The sequence below is a fragment of the Budorcas taxicolor genome, chromosome 10 (assembly GCF_023091745.1).
Source record: "Budorcas taxicolor isolate Tak-1 chromosome 10, Takin1.1, whole genome shotgun sequence".
Taxonomy (NCBI): Eukaryota; Metazoa; Chordata; class Mammalia; order Artiodactyla; family Bovidae; genus Budorcas; species Budorcas taxicolor.
The window spans coordinates 59,105,232-59,126,295 of record NC_068919.1 but is presented as its reverse complement, the minus strand read 5'-3'; the positions used below and the strand labels follow the sequence as shown (position 1 = coordinate 59,126,295).

At 37.7% G+C, this 21,064-nt stretch overlaps 2 protein-coding genes across 2 annotated transcripts in view; one reads left to right on the top strand and one right to left on the bottom strand.

Moving 5' to 3' along the window:
* FGF7 (fibroblast growth factor 7) overlaps window positions 1-6,796 on the top strand; it is a 60,126-nt gene extending 53,330 nt beyond the window's left edge. The window contains exons 2-3 of the mRNA XM_052646208.1: window positions 5,108-5,211; window positions 6,465-6,796. Coding sequence (XP_052502168.1) covers window positions 5,108-5,211; window positions 6,465-6,659 — 299 coding nt within the window. The 3' untranslated portion in view covers window positions 6,660-6,796. The remainder of the gene's footprint in view (window positions 1-5,107; window positions 5,212-6,464) is intronic.
* Window positions 1-21,064, bottom strand: part of FAM227B (family with sequence similarity 227 member B) — a 206,195-nt gene that overhangs the window by 127,930 nt on the left and 57,201 nt on the right. The gene's annotated exons all lie outside the window — the stretch shown is intronic.

Genomic DNA, 21,064 nt, shown 5'->3' with positions numbered 1-21,064 from the left:
CCCTCAATTTTGCTGTGAACCTAAAACTTCTCTAAAAGATAAATTAAAAAAAAATTGTTTCAAGCAAGAAATGCTCAAACACTAAAATCATAAATGCTACTAATGATAAGAACAAAAATTAGCATGGATATTTGATAGGGAAACACCTAAAATTCTAGGAAGAGATGTTGGAGAAGTTTTTAAAAATGTAGTAGCAATTTATACCTAGCTTCCTCTTTTCTCATTTGCAGTACAATACAGGCTTAAATAACAAATAGGCAAAATGGTTTAATGAATGATTAAATCACAGGGGAAAAAACCTCCAGGGAAGCCATTTTGGGCATATTTCCTAGTTCGTAAGGGAGACATCCTAATGAATAAACTGATACTTCTGTTGACAATACTGTTGACAAAAATATTGCTAATGAGGCTAAATGGCCAATTTACTTGACATATTGTTTCATTTTTCATGTTCTATTGTGAGAGCTGATCTCTTTGATTGTTTTTGAAGTCTGTCATTATACTACCACAGTCATTATGGTAACAACTCAACGCACTCATGTAATATGCCTTACATATTTGGGAACACATTTATTATGTTATATATAAACATGAACTTCTTGTAAACATAAATCCAGATTTTATAGTGAGAATGTATTATCACGACTGAGCCTTAAGGGGAAGTGTCTACATATTGTAATTAACATTACGTCTATCATTCTACAGTTATATTTTGTAGATAGTTGGTCTACAAAAGAAAAGCCAGCAAATATGACAGATTTCATTCCCTAATTAAATCTGGCCCTGAAAGATACTCTAAGCCTTTGCATCAGTACTCTTCTATCTAAGAGAAAGTATAATACTGAATAAGAGGGAAATAGCAGAAATAAAGGGACTTGAAGGAAAGGTAAACACTGACTTCTTCACAGCATTTTTACAGTGGTAAGATCTTCAGAAAGCAACTATTTCATATGTCCTTAAATAGATATATTTACCCAATTTTGAAGGTATTACAAATATGCTGAATCAATTCTTCATTGTATTGATATAAATTTAAACTAACTGGATTTTGCTGCATAAATTATTTCCCTTTGATCTTCCTGAACTGAACAAGAAGAAGAGTTGGCTGCTAGAGAAAGTGCTCCAAGAGGGCAGGGTTTTAATTGAGCAGGATTGAATTGAGCTGAGGACAGAACTGGCTCTCACTGAAGGTTTGTTGAATACTGTATGAACACATCAGCATAACATCTTTCATAGCCTTGGCAGCAATTGTTAACATTTCCCTTAGCCTCTCCTTCAGAGCTTTGTTTTCAAAAAATTTTCTTCTCTTTTATTAAGGTGCATCTACACATGTATTTAGGGCTTCCCTGCTGTTTCAGCAGTAAAGAGTCCGCTTACAATGCAGGAGCCACAGGAGTCATGGGTTTGAACCCTGGGTCAGGAAGATCCCCTGGAGGAGGCAATAGCACTCACTCCCGTATTGCCTGGGAAATCCCATGGACAGAAGCCTGATAGGCTATAGTTCATAGGTTTTCAAAGAATCGGACACGACTGAAGCAACTTGGCATGCCCACATGCACATGTGTTTATATATATGTGTTTTGTTGTTTATATGAGATTTTTAACTTTTGGAGTTTAGAAACCCAGTGCTGTTTTTCTTAGTTTGTATCCTAAATTACCATTGAGTTCTATGCATTCTGACAATGCTCCATAAACACTTAAGATAAATATTCATTCCTCTGCATTTTCTTCAAAGACCTCAATTTCTAGTTGAGCAGCTGTAGAACTCTGAATTGGATGGGCTCTGACTAGTACTAAGCATAGTATAGTGGGAAATGGTTTCTATATGTGGCTGCTGCTGCTAAGTCTCTGCAGTCGTGTCCGACTCTGCGACCCCATAGACGGCAGCCCATCAGGCTCCCCAGTCCCTGGGATTCTCCAGGCAAGAACACTGGAGTGGGTTGCCATTTCCTTTTCCAATGCATGAAAGTGAAAAGTGAAAGTGAAGTCGCTCAGTTGTGTCCGACCTTCAGCGACCCCATGGACTGCAGCCTACCAGGCTCCTCCACCCATGGGATTTTCCAGGCAAGAGTACTAGAGTGGGATGCCATTGCCGTCTCCATCTATATGTGGCATACATGGGAAATAGATGACACATATTAACTAGGCTACATTAATCCTGACGAAGCAGGTAACAATTCTATTACTGGAGAAAAGGGAAACTAAAGCCTGGAGAATAAATAAGAGGATGAAGTGAAGGCATGAGATAAAAATTAGAATTTCATATAATTAAGTGAATATTTTAGAAAACAGTTTCTGGGGACTTGATTTATGCATATAATATTCACTTGGAATTTTCTTTTCATTGTCTTAAGCACAGGAAAGAGAAAGTCTCAAGTTCAAAGTATAATTAACAATAGTTACACAAAACGGTTTACAAAACTTTAAATTTCTACATTGTTTTAAAATTGATTTTTTTTACTGTATTTTGATAAGAATCATTAAAAAGCAGCATTTAAGGAAAGGATATATAATTAAATAAAACAGTAGGGTAACAGTCCTGTAGTAACTACAGGTTTTGTAAGAACAATTTCAACAATGGTTAGAAATAATTAAAATTGTATGAAGTTATATGAGCAGGATTCATAATTGTGTTTTTATTATCAAAAATCTATCAGTTTAAATAGTTAATCTTTTTTAAAGGTAGTAGGTTCTGCTTATAATAATTTTCAGTTGCTTTAACTGGATTTACATTCAATTTCAGTATATTCAAAATGTATTATGTCAGCAATAATCATTACTATAAAGTTTAAGTACAAAAGTAAAGATGTTACTAATTATATACTTTCTCGGTATTATATAGTGATTAAGAGCCAGACCACTAGGGTTCAAACTCCACTTCTGCCACTTACCAGCTGAGAGAATCTGGGCAAATTACTTAACTTCTCTGTGCCTGAGCTTCTTGATCTATAAACTGGGGATAATATGAGTACTTGCTTTATAGTCTTGGTGATAAGTAAATGTATTAATATATAAGAGTGTGTAAACAATCCTTTGCATGTGGTATCAACTCAATAAACATTAAGTATTATTGTTATTATGATTATAGCAATGCAAAGAAATAGAGAAAACAATAGAATGTGAAAGACTAGAGATCTGAAGAAAATTAGAGATACCAAGGGAACATTTCATGCAAAGATGGGCTCAGTAAAGGACAGAAATGGTATGGACCTAACAGAAGCAGAAGAGATTAAGAAGAGGTGGCAAGAATACATACAAGAACTATACAAAAAAGGTCTTAATGACTCAGATAACCATGATGGTGTAGTCACTCACCTAGAGCCAGATCCTGGAGTGTGAAGTCAAGAGGGCCTTAAGAAGCATTACTACAAACAAAACTAGTGGAGGTGATGAAATTCCAGCTAAGCTATTTCAAATCCTAAAAGATGATGCAGTTGAAGGGCTGCACTGAATATGCCAGCAAATTTGGAAAACTCAGCAGTGGCCTCAGGACTCAAAAATGTCAGTTTGCATTCCAATCACAAAGAAGGGCAATCCCAAAGAATGTTCAAACTATCATACAGTTGTGCTCATTTCACATGGTAGCAAAATAATGGTCAAAATTCTCCAAGAACTTCCAGATGTACAAACTGGGTTAAGAAAAGGCAGAGGAACCAGAAATCTAATTCCCAAATTCCACTGGATCATAGATAAAGCAAGGGAATTCCAGAAAAACATCTACTTCTGTCTCATTGACTACACTAAAGCCTTTGACTGTGTGGTTCACGACAAACTGTGGGAAATATTTAAAGAGACAGGAATACCAGACCACCTTACCTGTCTCCTAGGAAACCTGTAGGCAGGTCAAGAAGCAAGTTAGAACATTACATGGAACAACTGACTGGTTCAAAATTGGGAAAGGAATATGTCTAGGCTATACATCGTCACCCTGCTTATTTAACTTATATGCAGAGTACATCACGCAAAATGCCAGGATAGATGACTCACAAGTTGGAATTAAGATTGCCAGGAGTAATACCGACAACCTCAGATATGCAGATGACACCATCCTAATGACAGAAAGTGAAAAGAAACTAAAGAACCTCTTGATGAAGGTGAAAGAGGAGAGGGAAAAAGCTAGCTGAAACTCAACATTCAAAAAACCAACATCATGGCATCTAGTCCCAACATTTCATGCAAATAGATGGGGAAAAAATGGAAACAATGGCAGATTTTATTGTCTTGGGCTCCAAAATCACTGCAGACAGTGACTGTAATCCGTGAAATTAAAAGACAGTTGCTCCTTGGAAGAAAAGTTAAGACAAACTTAGTGTATTAAAAAACAGCCATCACTTTCTGACAAAGTGATGTCAGCATATATATATATATTTTACATATAGAGAAAGCTATGGTTTTTTCAGTAGTCATCTATGTAAGTGACCATAACGAAGGCTAAGTGATAAAGAATTGATGCTTTTGAATTATAGTGCTGGAGAAGACTCTTGAGAGTTCCTTGGACTCTCAAGGAAATCAAACCAGTCAATCCTAAAAGAAATCAACCCAGATATTCATTGGAAGGACTGATGCTGAAGCTGGATCTCCAATACTTTGGCCATCTGACACAAAGAGTGGATGCATTGGAAAAGAGTGTGATGCTGGGAAAGAGGAGGCAGGAAGGGAAGGGGGCAACAGAAGATAAGATGGTTGGATGGCATCACTGACTGAATGAACATGAGTTTGAGCAAACTCAGAGACAGTGAAGGATACGAAAGCCTGGGATACTGCAATCCATGGTGTTGCCAAGAGTCAAGTGTGACTTAGCAACTGAACAATGATTATAGTAAATTGGAAATGTAATTCTAGAGAAGAAAAAGCTTCAAATACATAACTTTGTTGAAACCAAATATCTTCTCCTGCAAAATAAAAAAATTGATAGTTTGCACTTCCCACATTTAATAAGGACTGTTTCTATTTATATGTTCTGAGCTGGTCCGGGGTGTCAGGCTGAGTAAACAATCACATTAACAATCTTAACTCCCAACTGAAACAAATAAGAACAAATGGTCACTCTTGGATAATCTGCAAAACTAAGTAAATAAATGACATATCTTTCTGTGATTCCTTGCAGACATCATGGAAATCAGGACAGTGGCTGTTGGAATTGTAGCAATCAAAGGAGTGGAAAGTGAATATTACCTTGCAATGAACAAGGAAGGAAAACTCTATGCAAAGGTATTGATAGACGATAGCTCAGACTTAATTTCTCAAACTTATTTTTGTCATAAGTATCTTCCCTTTCTGAAAAGTAAAAATGAAATTAATTCCTCTCAAACTATGTAATTCAATGATTTCATTCAAACATTTTCTATTTAGGAACTGAGGAAAAATGTTTTCTGTGTCACCTTGGACAATTTGTTTAAGCTCTCTGGCCTTTGTTTCACCATCTGTAAAATAAGTTGGATTAACTGACCCTTAAGGATCCGTCTGGGCTTCCCTAATGGCTCAGTGGTAGAGAATCCACTTGCAATGTAGGAGACATGGATTTGATCCCTGGGTTGGGAAGATCCCCTGGAGGAGGAAGTAGCAATCCACTTCAGTATTCTTGCCTGGAGAATCTCATGGACAGAGGAGCCTGGTGGGTCACAGTCCAAAGTGCTGCAAAGAGTCAGATGCAACTTAGCGACTGAGCATGCATGCATGCAAGGATCCTTCTAGCTCTAAAATTTCATTTGCACTTTAGATACTTGAAATATAAAATTTCCATGTGTCAGCTCTTTTCGTTAAAGTCCGTGCAGTTTGCACTTTGTTGATATGAAAATTCTTGTGAAAAAAATTCAGACTTTTGTTTATCAACATCAATCTCACAATGAAGGACTTTGACTTGTAAGCATTCCCATTGTTCTTGCTTTATTACAATACAAAATATGTAACAGTTTATCCTACTATAATACAGTATAATTGACTTTTCTTTTGTATTCCTGGCATAGACAACATAAAAATATAAGTTTAACTGAATGAATGACAAGTTGGATGGATGATCAAATTAACTTTTAAATTTTCCACCACTATCACAGGTAGTATAATAGTAAATGAATAAAAGTTGTAAAAAATGACTTCAGCTGAGGGAAGGAGTATGTGTGTGTGCTCAGTCAGAGGATCTGTTAATTATATAAAAATCTCAAGGTTAGGAAAAGAGTGACTTGGGCCTAGTAATATGAGAGCTGCTAATTAGAGGAAAATAGCTCTTAAGAATAGTAGCAACTGATTGCCAAAAAGCAACATGTTTGGAACTATGTTACATAACTAAATGTATAGCGTTTTAGCTTTGTAAAAAATTTGATCTTTTTTCAAATATGCTATCCAACAAATTGCATTATTCTTGATCAAAAAGTTGTGTAGGTTTTAATTTTACCAAATATTATGCTTATTCTTTGAGTCCTTCTAACAATCATTTGGATAATGTTGTTTGTTGTTCTTCATTGTAGAAAGAATGTAACGAAGACTGCAACTTCAAAGAATTAATTCTGGAAAATCATTACAACACATATGCATCAGCTAAATGGACACACAGTGGAGGAGAAATGTTTGTTGCCTTAAATCAAAAGGGGGTTCCAGTAAGAGGGAAAAAAACGAAGAAAGAACAAAAAACAGCCCACTTTCTTCCTATGGCAATAACCTAATCATATATGGCATATAAGAAACCAGTTCCAGCAGGGAGATTTCTTTAAGTGGACTGTTTTCTTTTTTTATCTTTTCTTTTCTCTTTTTAAAACTAACCAAGAAAGGCTGGAAAACTACTGAAAAACTGATCAAGCTGGACTTGCGCATTTATGTTTATTTTAAGAGACTGCATTAAAGAAAGATTTGAAAAAAATATACACAAAAATCAGATTTAGTAACTAAAAGTTGTAAAAAGTTGTAAAACTGGTTGTACAATCATGATGTTAGTAATAGTAATGTTTTTTCTTAAGTTAATTTACCCTTAAGAGTATGTTAGATTTGATTATCTGATAATGATTATTTAAATATTCCTATCTGCTTATAAAATGGCTGCTATAATAATAATAATGCAGATGATGTTATATAAGATGTGTCAGACCTAAAGGCTGCTGGAATGATCTGTCAGATAATCAAGCCAACACTAACTATGGAAGATGAGCAGTATTTGAATACATTCTAGTGAAAAATTATGAACCACTCTAATTAGAAAAGAAACAAGTATTCTCAAAAATTCCATCATGGAAATGAGTCAAAGCGGTAGTTTTATAAAAGTATAGAATTAGAACATGCTTGTACCTACCAATTAACAAGAACAAAATTCGTAATGCTGCTCCAATTGAAAGGGTATTGCTTACAGGATGTTTTAAAAAATCTTGTATATAAAATAGCAATAATGATGATAATACTGTATTTCATCTCACTCACCACAAAATAACATTTTATAATCCCTAAAAGTAAAATTCAAAAATCTTTTATGTTTTTTGAAGTAACATAATCTATCTTTTGTATAATTCATATTCGGGAATATGGCTTTTAATAATGTTCTTCCCGCAAATAATCGTGCTTTTCTCCTCTGGTTACAGCATTAAACTCTATTTTAAGTTGTATTTGAACTTTACTGTTTTGTTATTTAAGTTTATGTTATTTATAAAAAAAAAACCTTAATAAGCTGTATCTGTTTCATATGCTTTTAATTCTAAAGCAATAACAAAACCGTCTGGCTCCACGGCAAGTCCCCCTCCCCTTGTGACCAACATCAAGTCTAGTACACAGCAGTAAGGCCAGCAAATCCTGGATGGCAGACAAAAATGACAGCCTGCAGCATTTCTTACAATAGACGTCTCAAAGGGAACAATACAAAAATGTGAAATATGTTTTGCGACATATTCTTGTCAACTAAATTGGATCTTATAAGTAAAATCACTGCAGATAAAAGGAGCTACAGGATTTAAAAGTTAAGCTTTGTTTAAGTTCACGAGAAGAAAAGTAAAATACTTTTAAAATATGCATACTTAAGTTAGTAGTTTTTCTAATCTCTAGAAATCTCTGCCATTTAAAATATGCCAGCATTGAAAGTTGCTTTCCTATTGAATGGGGAAGACACAATGTCTGAAGTGGAGTCTATAGTTAGGGATTTGAGACTCTGAATAGTAATCAAGGCTTGAGGTCAGGCTACATATGATGGACTTATTGGAAAGATAAATTTCTAGTTCATAATACTTCCATTAGAAGATCTTCATAGTACTTTATTGTTCAATAGAAGGCCAACATTTATCTAAGTTAACTGGTGATATGCTAACAATGGTGGTTTTGATTTCAAACTATTTGTCATTTAAGTCCCTTTATTTCATACAAATATCTCATAATAACATGTATAGGTAAGAGTTACATGAAAAGGCTAGGTCAACAGACATAACAGATTCATTTGATTTTCTTGTGGCTCACCTACATGATGAGGCTGTAGGAAGCTATGAAGGATTGCCTGTCCTCAGGTATACTCTGGGGAAATGCCATGCCTAATAGTCATTATTATTTGACTCCAGGGCCTTGCTAACCTAGGTTCCTAGATCAAGCTTCTGTGCCCAGTGTCTTGGGAACATATCAAGAGAAGAAAAGAATCAATGTTTCTCATTATTTTTTTTCCTTACTGCCTAGCAGAGTGTCTCTACCCATAATCAATTTTTTATATCAATTCACTCAATGTTTAATATCAAAGCAAATTCATAATGAAACTAATTTTAACTAATTTAAAAAAGTTAGGGTGAAACATGGTTATATGGAAATTTAAACAGAAATAGTGTGTATGTATATAAGCTATGAGCTATATTAGGATCAAATACTCTGACTAGAGTTATACTCATGAACAAATTATAAAGCAAGACTGAATTAATCAATATTTAGCAGTAAATCTGATCCAGTAGTGTTTCTAGAAACACTTAACAATTCTTTATCCTCCCCCCTTCATTTATACTTAATGTGCAAGTTTTAGAAAATAAAATCGGTACTAATTACATACACTTAGAATTCAAGAGTCTTACAACTGCAAGGAATCTTAGTCCTTACTATTCATTTGTAGTCCAGGGAATTGAGATTGTATTTTAATAGATCCCAAATAACACAGCAGGTTAGGTTCAGAGCTGCCACAAGAGTTGAGCTCACTCAGCTTCTTGCTCTTAGATGATTACAATTATTAGTTAATAGCCTTTTAAAAAAAAGTATTCCTATAGAAATATAACCTTTACATTTACATGCAAATGTGCCATGTTTGGTCAATTCACTTGGTATGTAATAATTAGTCTATACTGTGATGATCTGAATCAAAAGGAGGAAAAGAATGACATTTCCAATTCTGATTCCTATTCAATTCTTACATGCACCTCTTTATTTACAAATGAAGAGCACTGTGCAAATTAGCCAGATAAACAGAGTAATTTTTTCTAAATGTTCTTTGAAAGAGAAAGCTGGTTAAATACATTGGTTTTCAAGAATTAGGAAGGAAAAAACTGAATAGTTAACAAAAGAATAAAAAATATATTTTCGATGTAGTTAGTGAACTAAAATATTTTTACATAAAAATGCTATAATATAAATCATCCGGCTTTGAGCTGGCAAAAGTTCAACTTAATGACAGAAAAGAAAGGATGCTGGATATCAGTTCTTGGTTTCCATCTCTTAGTGTTTGCCCCTTCTGGTTCTTAAAGAACATAGAGTTGGCCTATGGAACTGGCTGTGTGTGCGTCAGTTGCTTTAGTGGTGTCCAATTCTTTGCTACCCTGTGGACTTAAGCCCACTAGGTTCTTCTGTCCATGGGATTTTCTGGGCAAGAATACTGGGGTGGGTTGCCATGCCCTCCTCCAGGGGATCTTTCCAACCCAGGGATCAAACCTGTATCTCCTGCATTTCCTGCATTGCAGGCAGATTCTTTAACTACTGAGCCACCTGGGAAGCCTGGAACTGGCTGTACTAAAGGCAATTCTGTAACCACAAATACCCTAAATCAATGCCTCTCAAACATCCTACTGAAACACCAATAATAGTAGAGGTAGAGAATGAGTCTAAGGAATAATGAAAAGGTATCCCACCAAAGACACAACATTTCTTGAAATTTTTTCTTAAAACTCATGTGATTTTTACATTTTATTCCATAATATACTTGTGTCTGCTTTAATATAAAATTCACACAAGTGGAAAAAAGTGATATATCAGAAAGATGTGTAAGTTTTATCACATGGCTTCATTTACACTACTATGCTACTGCCATATACCTAGGCATGAATAAGACGCAAGAGAGCCTGTACTTCACACAGTTCAACTTTACACACAGATGACACCTGGTTAAAAAAAAACAAAACTTCATCTATTATAAAAGTTTACTATGAACTACAGTGACATTAAAAACATTTAAGGACCAATATGAGTGGTTGATGCCATCAAGGTTGTGCATTCATTATGTCAGCAAATCTGGAAGACCCAACAGTGGCCACAGGACTGGAAAAGGTCAATCCTCATCCCAATTCCCAAGAAAAAAAGTGAAAAAATGAAGCAGCTCATTTGTGTCAACTCTTTGCGACCCCATGGACTATAGACTATCAGCGTTCTCCATCCATAGGATTTTCCAGGCAAGAATACTCGAGTGGGTTGCCATTTCCTTCTCCAATTCCCAAGAAGGGTAGTACCAAAGAAGATGCTATCTATCACACAACTGCATCCATCTCACATGCTAGTAAGGTCATGCTTAAAATCTTGCATGCTAGGTTTCAGCATTATGTGAACCAAGAAATTTCAGATGTCCAATCTGGGTTTAGAAAAGGAAAAGGAACTAGAGATCAAATTGCCAACATTTGCTGGATTACAGAGAAAGCAAGGGAATTCCAGAAAAATGTCTATCCCTGTTTCATTGACTATGCTAAAGCCTTTGACTGTGTGGATCATGACAAGCTGTGGAAAGCTCTTAGAGAGATGGGAATACCAGACCATCTTGCCTGTCTCCTGAGAAACCTGTATGTGGGCCAAGAAGCAACAGTTAGAACCGTATATGGAACAACTCACTGGTTCAAGATTGAGAAAGGAGTATGACAGGACTGTCTGCTGTCACACTATTTGTTTAACCTATAGGCTGAGTACATCATGAGAAATGCTGGGCTGGATGAGTTACAAGCTGGAATCAAGATGTGGGAGAAACATCAACAATCTCAAGATATGCAGATGATACCACACTAATGGCAGAAAGCAAAGAACTAATGAGCCTCTTTTTTTTCTTTATTTTTTTAAATTAAATTTACTTATTTTAATTGGAGTCTAATTACTATACAATATTGTAGTGGTTTTTGGCCATACATTGACATGAATCAGCCATGGGTTTACATGTGTTCCCCATCCTGAACCACTCTCCCACCTCCTTCCCCATCCCATCCCTCTGGGTCGTGTGAGTGCACCAGCCCTGAGCACCCTGTCCTAAGTCAACTTAAGACTGCTGCTGCTGCTGCTAAGTCGCTTCAGTCGTGTCTGACTCTGTGCAACCCCATAGACGGCAGCCCACCAGGCTCTGCCATCCCTGGGATTCTCCAGGCAAGAACACTGGAGTGGGTTGCCACTTCCTTCTCCAATGCATGAAAGTGAAAAGTGAAAGTGAAGTCGCTCAGCTGTGTCCGACTCTTCGCAACCCCATGGACTGCAGCCTACCAGGCTCCTTCACCCATGGGATTTTCCAGGCAAGAGTACTGGAATGGGTTGCCATTGCCTTCTCCAACTTAAGACTAAATATTAAAAAAACTAAGATCATGACATCTGGCCCCATTACTGCGTGTCAAATAAATGGGAAAAGGTGAAAGTAGTGACAGATTTTTTCTTTGGCTACAAAATCACTGCAGATGGTGACTGCAGCCATGCGATCAGAAGATAATTGCTTCTTAGCAGGAAAGCTATGAAAAACATAGACAGTGTGTTGAAAAGTAGAGGCATTACTCTGCCAACAAAAGTCCATATAGTCAAGTCTATGGTCTTCTCAGTGGTCACATACAGTTGTGAGAGCTGGACTGTAAAGAAGGCAGAATGCCAAAGAATTGATGCCTTTGAACTGTGGTGCTGGAGAAGACTCCTGAAAGTCCCTTGAAGAGCAAGGAGATCAAACCAGTCAATCTTAAGGAAGATAAACCGTGAATATTCACTGGAAGGGCTGATGCTGAAGCTGAAGCTCCAGTATTTCAGTTATCTGATTCGAACAGATGAATCACTGGAAAAGTCCCTGATGCTGGGAAAGATTGGGGGCAGAGGAGAAGAGGGCATCAGAGGATGAGATGGCTGGACAGCATCATCAATGCAATGAACGTCAACTTGGGCAAACTCTGGGAGATGGTGGGGGACAGGGATTCCTGGCATGCTGCAGTCTAAGGGGTTGCAAAGAGGTGGACATGACTGGGCAACTGAACAACAGCAACAACTAGTGGTTACCTGTCAATCAGAATATACCACTACTCTATTAGAATAGATTCAGGTCACTATGACTAACTTGTGGGCACCAGATGATTATCAGCTTTGAACATTTCTAACAGAGTTTTTAGAGAACACCTATTAATTGGTCTGTCTGGTTTGAGTTCTTAATGCATATCTTAATATGATATAGCTCATAAAAACTTCATGTCTAGCCATTTCAGCTCTGTTGCCAGGTTACTCCTTTTCTAAAATTTTATTTTTTTATTGAAGTATAGTTGATACACATTATATAAGTTATAGGTGTTCAATACAGTGATTCATAGTTTTTGAAGGTTATACTCCACTTATAGTTATTATATTGGCTATATTCCCTGCCTTGTACAACTTATCCTGTAGCTTATTTTAGACAAAATAGTTTGTATCTCAATGTCCTACCCCTCTATGGCCCCTCCCCCAGCTACTTTTTATTCCACTTCTATATTTATTCAGCCAAGCTGCTGCTTTCAATGAAGGTATTATTCCTCCCATGTATGTTTCCACTCATCCTCTAACTTTGAGTGGCTTGTTTAGAAAATATACTTTTTCTTGAGTTGAGAAGACTTGATAGGAAGCAACAGAGAAAGTCCTATTCTCTTTCCAATAACTCCTGTATTTACTCTCATCTGAGAAACATTTCAGTTTCCTTTTACTTCCTGGTTATTATATGGTTCCAATTTCCAAATCCTCAAATTGAATTTATGAAATGATAAAAATTTATTTAATTTTCATATCAATAGAGCTTGTATTCTAATAACTGAAATATGAGATGAATAATAACATTTATCTTGAAGATTGAAGGCCTTTTTCTTGACATATCCAGTCAGCCACGTATTAATTATCTATTGTTATATAACAAATTGTCCTAAAACTTAATGGCTTAAATTGGTTTAAGACTTTAAAACTTAATGATTTAAAACTGATTTTAATTATCTCATAGCTAATGAGGTCAGCAACCGGGGCAAGGTTTAGCTAGGTGTCCCTAGCTAGAATCTTTTGTAAGGCTACACAATCAAGGTGTTGGCCAGAACCGCAGTTATTTGTTCCTTCAATGCTCAACTCAAAGAGGAATTTACCTTAGGTCCTCATTAGTTGTGGGTTTGAAATACCACTTCTTAACCACATAAACCTTGCCAAAGTTCCATTTGCCACATGGCAGTTCGTTTCCCACAGAGCAAGGAGTTAGAAAGAATGAGAGAGAAAGAGTGCCCCAAATGGAAGCCACAGTATTTCATAGCCTAGTCTTCAGTACTGTTCCACCACTTCTGCCTGTATTCAAGGGGAAAGAATTAACAAAGGCAGACAAACCAGAAAGCAAGAATTATTGGAGGCCATCTTAAAGGCTGCCTAACACACGTCATAAATGATTTTAAGGTCACTGGCATAAAGACAGGCTTCTCTAGGGCCTCAGTTCAGTTCAGTTCAGTTCAGTTCAGTCACTCAGTCGTGTTCGACTTTTTGCAACCCCATGAATCGCAGCACGCCAGGCCTCCCTGTCCATCACCAACTCCCAGAGTTCATTCAAACTCATGTCCATCGAGTTGGTGATGCCATCCAGCCATCTCATCCTCTGTCGTCCCCTTTTCTTCCTGCCCCCGATCCCTCCCAGCATCAGAGTCTTTTCCAATGAGTCAACTCTTCGCATGAGGTGGCCAAAGTACTGGAGTTTCAGCTTTAGCCTCATTCCTTCCAAAGAAATCCCAGGGCTGATCTCCTTCAGAATGGACTGGTTGGATCTCCTTGCAGTCCAAGGGACTCTCAAGAGTCTTCTCCAACACCCACAGTTCAAACGCATCAATTCTTCGGCCTAATACGAGTCATTCGTGGCTTTCAGTGGTGAGCCATTCAGCAGAGAAAGATGAAGTAGGTTTACCCTCTGTGGCACACACTTGATCCTTTCCTGAGGGATACTTTATAGTACAATGCCACTTAGGATAAATGAAAAAAGTTCTGAACCATAGTCTGAACTGTCTGTTAGCTTGAGTTATGCCTCCTTAGATCTCTGAAAGTAGCTGGAAAACTAACAGTATTACTTCTCCCCTACATGAAGGAAATGACTCTGCCTTCAGATCCAAAATGAAGATAACCCTCCTCTTCACCTTCCTACCTCAAGAGAATAAGATCATATATGCCAATTGAAATTCCTCAAACCACAGAGTTTTCTCCTAGATGGTGGAGGTAGTCAGTCGTAAGTTATCCAATACCACCTAAGGATAAAGAGCTAAACACACTTGAAAAAAAATTGATTTTAATGCAAGATACACATTGGAATCAGCTGGGAATTTTTTTTTTTTAAAATAATGAGGCCTAGGTCCCACTTCAGATCAACTGCATCAGTATATCTGGGATGCAGCTCAAGCAATGGTATTTTTAAAGCACTCCAGGAGATTTTAATCGGCCTATGAATTTGAGAACCAATTAGCTAAGTGATGGCAACATGTGGGGAGGGGACATTTTAGGAATTATACTTGATTCTTCATCCTTGTTTCTTCCTTAAACACCCCAAAAAGCCTTAATGTTGCTTCCCACCTAATTACATATTTTCTAATATTATTCTAAAGTGTACAGTGCTTCTAGACACTAGGTTTCCCTAGGTATTTCGATATTTTGCTGTCACATTGGGGCTAAAATAAATACAAACACTGAGAAGAGAGCTACAAGTCCTTTTGCATTGGAACAATTATGGAGTATAAAGTGCAAAAAGGGACACTCCCCCCATTCTCAACCCCCACCACACACATACCACATGCCATTCTCAAACAGAGCAGACAGAGTTTAGATTCTGTTACATTATATCTCAGATACTGTAATTTTTCTATTCAAAACTATACTTATTTTCTGTATTAGAATGAAAGCCAAAGTTTTTAGAGTGGCCAACTGGAAAAGTCTCTGATGCTGGGAGGGATTGGGGGCAGGAGGAGAAGGGGACAACAGAGAATGAGATGGCTGGATGGCATCACCAACTCGATGGACATGAGTTTGAGTGAACTACGGGAGTTGGTGATGGACAGGGAGGCCTGGCGTGCTGCGATTCATGGGGTTGCAAAGAGTCGGACATGACTGAGTGACTGAACTGAACTGATGGAGTGGCAATGGAAAAAGTTAAGTGATTAAAAACTTAGATGGTAATTTAGGTATCAGCAAGAAAAGAGGAAAAAAAGTAATAAAAGCCAACAATTATGTACTCAGATTGTTTGGCAGATATTACTAAATTCTCATATCATTTTAAAGAAACTCAAACTGAACACTGTAGACAATATTTTAATGGGTATCATATGCCCATTAGTATGGAAAAGGCAATAGCCCCACATAAAAAAATTGACGAATGTACAAAAGTTTGAAGTAAAGGAAATATCTAAGGCATGTGTATATCCACTTAATGTCTCAACTTAACAAAAGTTTTATCTTAATCAACTTAATGAAGTTAAGGGATCCAACTAGACTAGATGAGACTTTATTTAACTGATCTCCTATTGTTCATTGTTTTGGTTGTTTCAAATTTTTCACCAAATGAGATTCTTATTGTACATATTTCTTTATATTTCTAATTACCATATGAAGATAATTATAAAATAATTATTAGACAAAAAATCCTTCAAAAATGCAGACTGCAAATTTGATTTTCAGAAAACTTTTCCCCCATGTATATTTCAAACTTTAGTACATGGAAGTAGACAAACATTTTCCTTAATATTTATGCTCAAAATGTAGTCAGCTTTTATTCTTATCTCTTCTTCCCTTTGACTATCTGTTATTATGAAAATTTAGCTAGACTCTTGCTAGCTCAGATGAATGTCTTTCTAGATCCTTCTAAATCCTCACACCTCATGTCTAGAGTTTAACTACTCTAGAATGTTCCCTAATCATTTTTATGTCAAGTTCCTTCCCATCTCAGATACTACCTATTCCCATAATCTCCCTAAAATACACTTTGATGATGTCTGTTGTCAGTTAAAGAATCCACATTAGCTGTTCATTGCATATTGGGTTTTCCAGTACTCTTGCCTGGAAAATCGCATGGACAGAGGAGCCTGGTGGGCTGCAGTCCATGTGGTCGCTAAGAGTTGGACATGACTGAGCGACTTCACTTTCACTTTTCACTTTCATGCATTGGAGAAGGAAATGGCAACCCACTCTAGCGTTCTTGCCTGGAAAATCCCAGGGACGGAGGAGCCTGGTGGGCTGCTGTCTATGGGGTTGCACAGAGTTGGACACAACTGAAGCGACTTAGCAGCAGCAGCAGCAGCATATTGTGTTTAAATTCTTTAAAATAACATCCAAAGCTGTCAAACAATTGGTTCCCTTATCTGTCCAACCTTCTCACTGTTCACCATAAACCTTATAGTTTAGTCCACTGTATTTATTCCATTCTTTCCTTCCTCACTAGTCCATAGGATCTTAAGAAAGATCCTATTTGTTTTTTTCACTTACATATCCCAAGCACCTTTAATAGTATCTGACACAGAGTAAACAGTCAGCAAATATTCACTGAATGAATGGATAAACCAATTCTAATTCAGTGACAGAATAATAAGCACACCTCATTACAAAGCGTTGTTCCAATTATTTAAGCAGTATATAAATGTAGTTGTTGCAAATGAATAATAATGTACCTTCGTGGGTTGGGTTCAAGATGACAGAATACTAGGCTGCTGGACTCACCTCCCCTCATGGAAATATAAAAACTACAACTACATACAGAATGATTCTCACTGGGAACTCGCAGGATGGCTCTTCCACAACCAAAGCTGTGAAGAAAGATTCACACAGAATCTTGTAGGAAGGGAAGAGAAGTGATCTGGTCAGGACTTGCATCCCTAGTATAGGGTACAGAAGACAAGGGGCTATGTGACAGGCTCAGGGATTCTTCCTGAGGAGTGAGGGGTTTTGAGATAGGAGGGAAGGGGCAGGGCACAACCTTTAAAAGAATGACACAGCCATTCAGGATACTACAAAAACTGGTTAGAACACCTTAGGCCCAAGGCGGCAGAAAATTTGACTTCCAGTAGAACTTGAGTCTTATTATATGCTCACTGCAATACATTAGCATGCTAAATGACACACCTGCAGATGTCATGACAGTTCTCAGGCTGATCATAAAAGGGCAAAAAGTGAGCAGTGGCCCAATTCCTAGAAATCCCTGCCCCTTCCCCAAAACAGTAGGAATAATCCTTCCACTCATTAGTCTAGGAAATTATCCAGCTCATGCAAACTAACCACCCCATATTTTGGGGACTCTTTAACCTGAGAAGACCTACACTCTGTCTGTGGAGTGTGTTGTTCCCAGGACTGCTCTCACCTTTTTAGATAAACTGCATTCTGTCTGTGAAATGTCTATCTGCTTTCACTTTACTATGGCTCGCTTTTGAATTCTTTCCTGCATGGAGCGAAAGACCTCCACTGGACAGCCAATCCCAGGGCCTCACCCAGGACCTGACCACCTTCTCATGCCCCATTTTCCTGCAACCTCTTTACAAAGGATATTAATAAATCTACTTCTTGCTATCACTTAGCCTCTTACTGAATACCATATGTACCGAGATATAAAGAACCTGAGGTTCATTAAATCCTGAGATGGGTGACATGGTTTCAGTTAAAATATTTTGGGTTTGAATCCCAACTGAGGTCCAATTGAGTTTGAGTCCTATCCTAAGTCAGAGACTGTGGGTTCAAGTCCTATCTGAAGTGTGACTGCATTTGAGTCCCACCTGAAGGAGTGTTGGCAACCACTGCCAGCATGCCAGCATGCCAGCAGGAACCTGGTGCACACACTTGGGAGGGAATGAGGGTAGTTCCAGGGAAAAGAATGCCACTGCCAGAGAGTACATCCCTCCTCACACAGAAGGCAGTGAGACTAGACCCAGGGAAGAAATAATGAACACACTTCAGCATGTTCCTGCCCACACAGGGTGAGCCAGCTCAGTAGTGTGGCACCTACCCTTCTGGACTGACTCAACCTCTAACCAAAGCAAGGACACTGAGGAAAAGTGAAACCAGCACAGAATTGCAACCCCAAGGCCTCAGGTCCCAGCCAGCTGGAGGAGAAACCCTGGAGAAACCCCTTTCTCAGGGCTCCTGCGCCAACCTCTTGGACCTTATCCCCTGAGAGAATGGTGATGGCCACTGAGCAAAGGAGAAGGGTCAGGTTGCACTTGGCTTTCGCTCCAGCCCCTTCAACTCTAGCCTTACCTTGCATCAAGGTGGTGGCTGCCAACACATCCCAGGGAAAAATTTGGCTCTTGATCACTTCAGGTACAGCCACCCATGAAAGCCACTGGCCATAAGAAGACTGAACAGGGATTTTCCCACACAAGTACTCACCATGAAGATCAAGATAGGTAACTGTTTAACCTAATTTCACAGAGACAGAAATTTAAACAAAATGAGAATCAGAAGAATGTTTTTTCAAACGAAAGAATAAGAACCACACACCCCCCCAAATGCTAATGAAACCGAGATAAACAATTTACTTGATAAAGAATTCAAAGCAATAATAGTAAGAAAATTACTTGAATTTGAGAAAAGAATAGATGAACACCATGATAATTTTAAGAAATAACTAGAAAATACAAAAAAGAACCAGTCATAGCTGAAGAATACAATAACTGAAATGAAAAATACATTACAGGCAATTAACAGCAGATTAAGCGGCTTCCTTGTGTCTCAGTGGTAAAGAATCAACCTGCCAATGCAAGAGATGTGGGTTTGACCCTGGGGTCAGGAGATCCCCTGGAGAAGAAAATGGCAGTGACTCCAGTACTCTTGCCTAGGAAATCCCAAGGACAGAGGAGCCTGGCAGGCTATAGACCATAGGGTCGAAAAGAGGCAGAAATGACTTAGTGACTAAAAACCAGCTAACAGGTGATATAGAAGAATGCATGAACTATCTGGAAGATAGAATAATGGAAATCACACAATCAGAATAGCAAGAAGAAAAACAAATTTCATAAATGAGAATAGCTTAAGAGCTCTGGACAACATCAAGTGTACTAGCATTCACATTCTAGGGGTCCCAGAAAGAGAAGAGAGAGAGGAGTAGAAAATGTGTTTGATAAAATTTGTTCTCGTTCACTTGCTCAGTCATGTCTGACTCTTTGTGAACCCATGGACTGCAGCATGCCAGGCTTCCCTGTCTTTCACCAACTCCCCGAACTTGCTCAAACTCATGTTGTCCCCTTCTCCTTCTGCCTTCAGTCTTTCCCAGCATCAGGATCTTTTCCAATGAGTTGGCTTTTAGCATCAGGTGGCCAAAGTATTGGGGCTTCAACCTCGGTCCTTCCAATGAATATTCACGATTGATTTCCTTTAGGATTGACTGGTTTGATCTCCTTGCAGTCCAGGGGACTCTCAAAAGTCAAATAGGTTCATCAGTACCATCTCTTCTTTCTTTGTGGACTTCTTTTCTACCATTTGTACTTTGAATATCCCCTAGGTGCTACCTCCTTCTTCTCTCCTCCCTCTTTCCCAAACCATCCATGTGATGATGTTAGTCCTGTTCTAGTTCTTCTCCATAGCCCCAGACTCTTGAATGTAGCTGCTTACTAAACATCTCCACTCCGATGTCCTTCTTCCATTTTAACCCCAATGGCCAAATCTTAGCTTCTGATCAAAATTGAAATAAAAGCAAAAACAAACGAATAGACCTAATTAAACGAAAAGATTTTACACAGTTTTGTTTATCAATAACAAAACAAAAAGACAACATACTCCATGGGAAAAGATTTGCCTGCTAAAAGTTAATAAGCAAAATATATAAGGAGCTCATATAACTCACTGTCAAAAAACCACCTGATTAAAAAATGGGCAGAAGACCTGAATAGAAATTTTTCTAAAGAAGACATATAGATAGCCAACAGGCACATGAAAAGATGTTCAACATCATTAAACCTCAGAGAAATGCAAATCAAAACCACAATGAGATATTACATTCAACTTGTCAAAATGACTGTCATCAGAGAGACAACAAATAATAAATTTTGCCAAGGATGTGGAGTAAAGGAACTCTTGTACACTGTTGGTGGGGGTGTAAATTAGTATAGCCACTATGGAAAAGAATATGGAGGTTCCTCAAAAATTAAATCTACAGCTACCATATGATCCAGAAATTCCATTCCTGGATATAGATCCCAAGAAACAAAAACACTAATTTGAAAAGATTAATGCTCCCTAATGTTCACAGCAGCATTATTTACAACAGCCATAATATGGAAGCAACCTAAGTATCTATCAACAAATGAATGGATAAAGAATCTAAAAAGTAGAACATACGAATGAATATAATAAAACTGATTCACAGAGAGTAAACTAGTGGTTACTGGTGGGGCAATGGGTGGAGATAGAGGCAAGATAGGTGAATGGGAATAAGAGGCAAAAGCTATTAGGTATAAAATAAATAAGATACAGGATGTAATGCACAGCCAATATTTTATAATAAACTTAGATGGAGCATAACATAGAAAAATGTTGAATCATTCTGTTGTACACCTGAAACTAATATAACAATGTGAATCAACTGTACTTCAATAAAAACAGCAAGACATGACCTTGCTGTTCAACCTAGTGACAGTCTCTCAGAAGTATTCAAATTCAAGTTATTCACTTCTCCTTAGCTTGATAT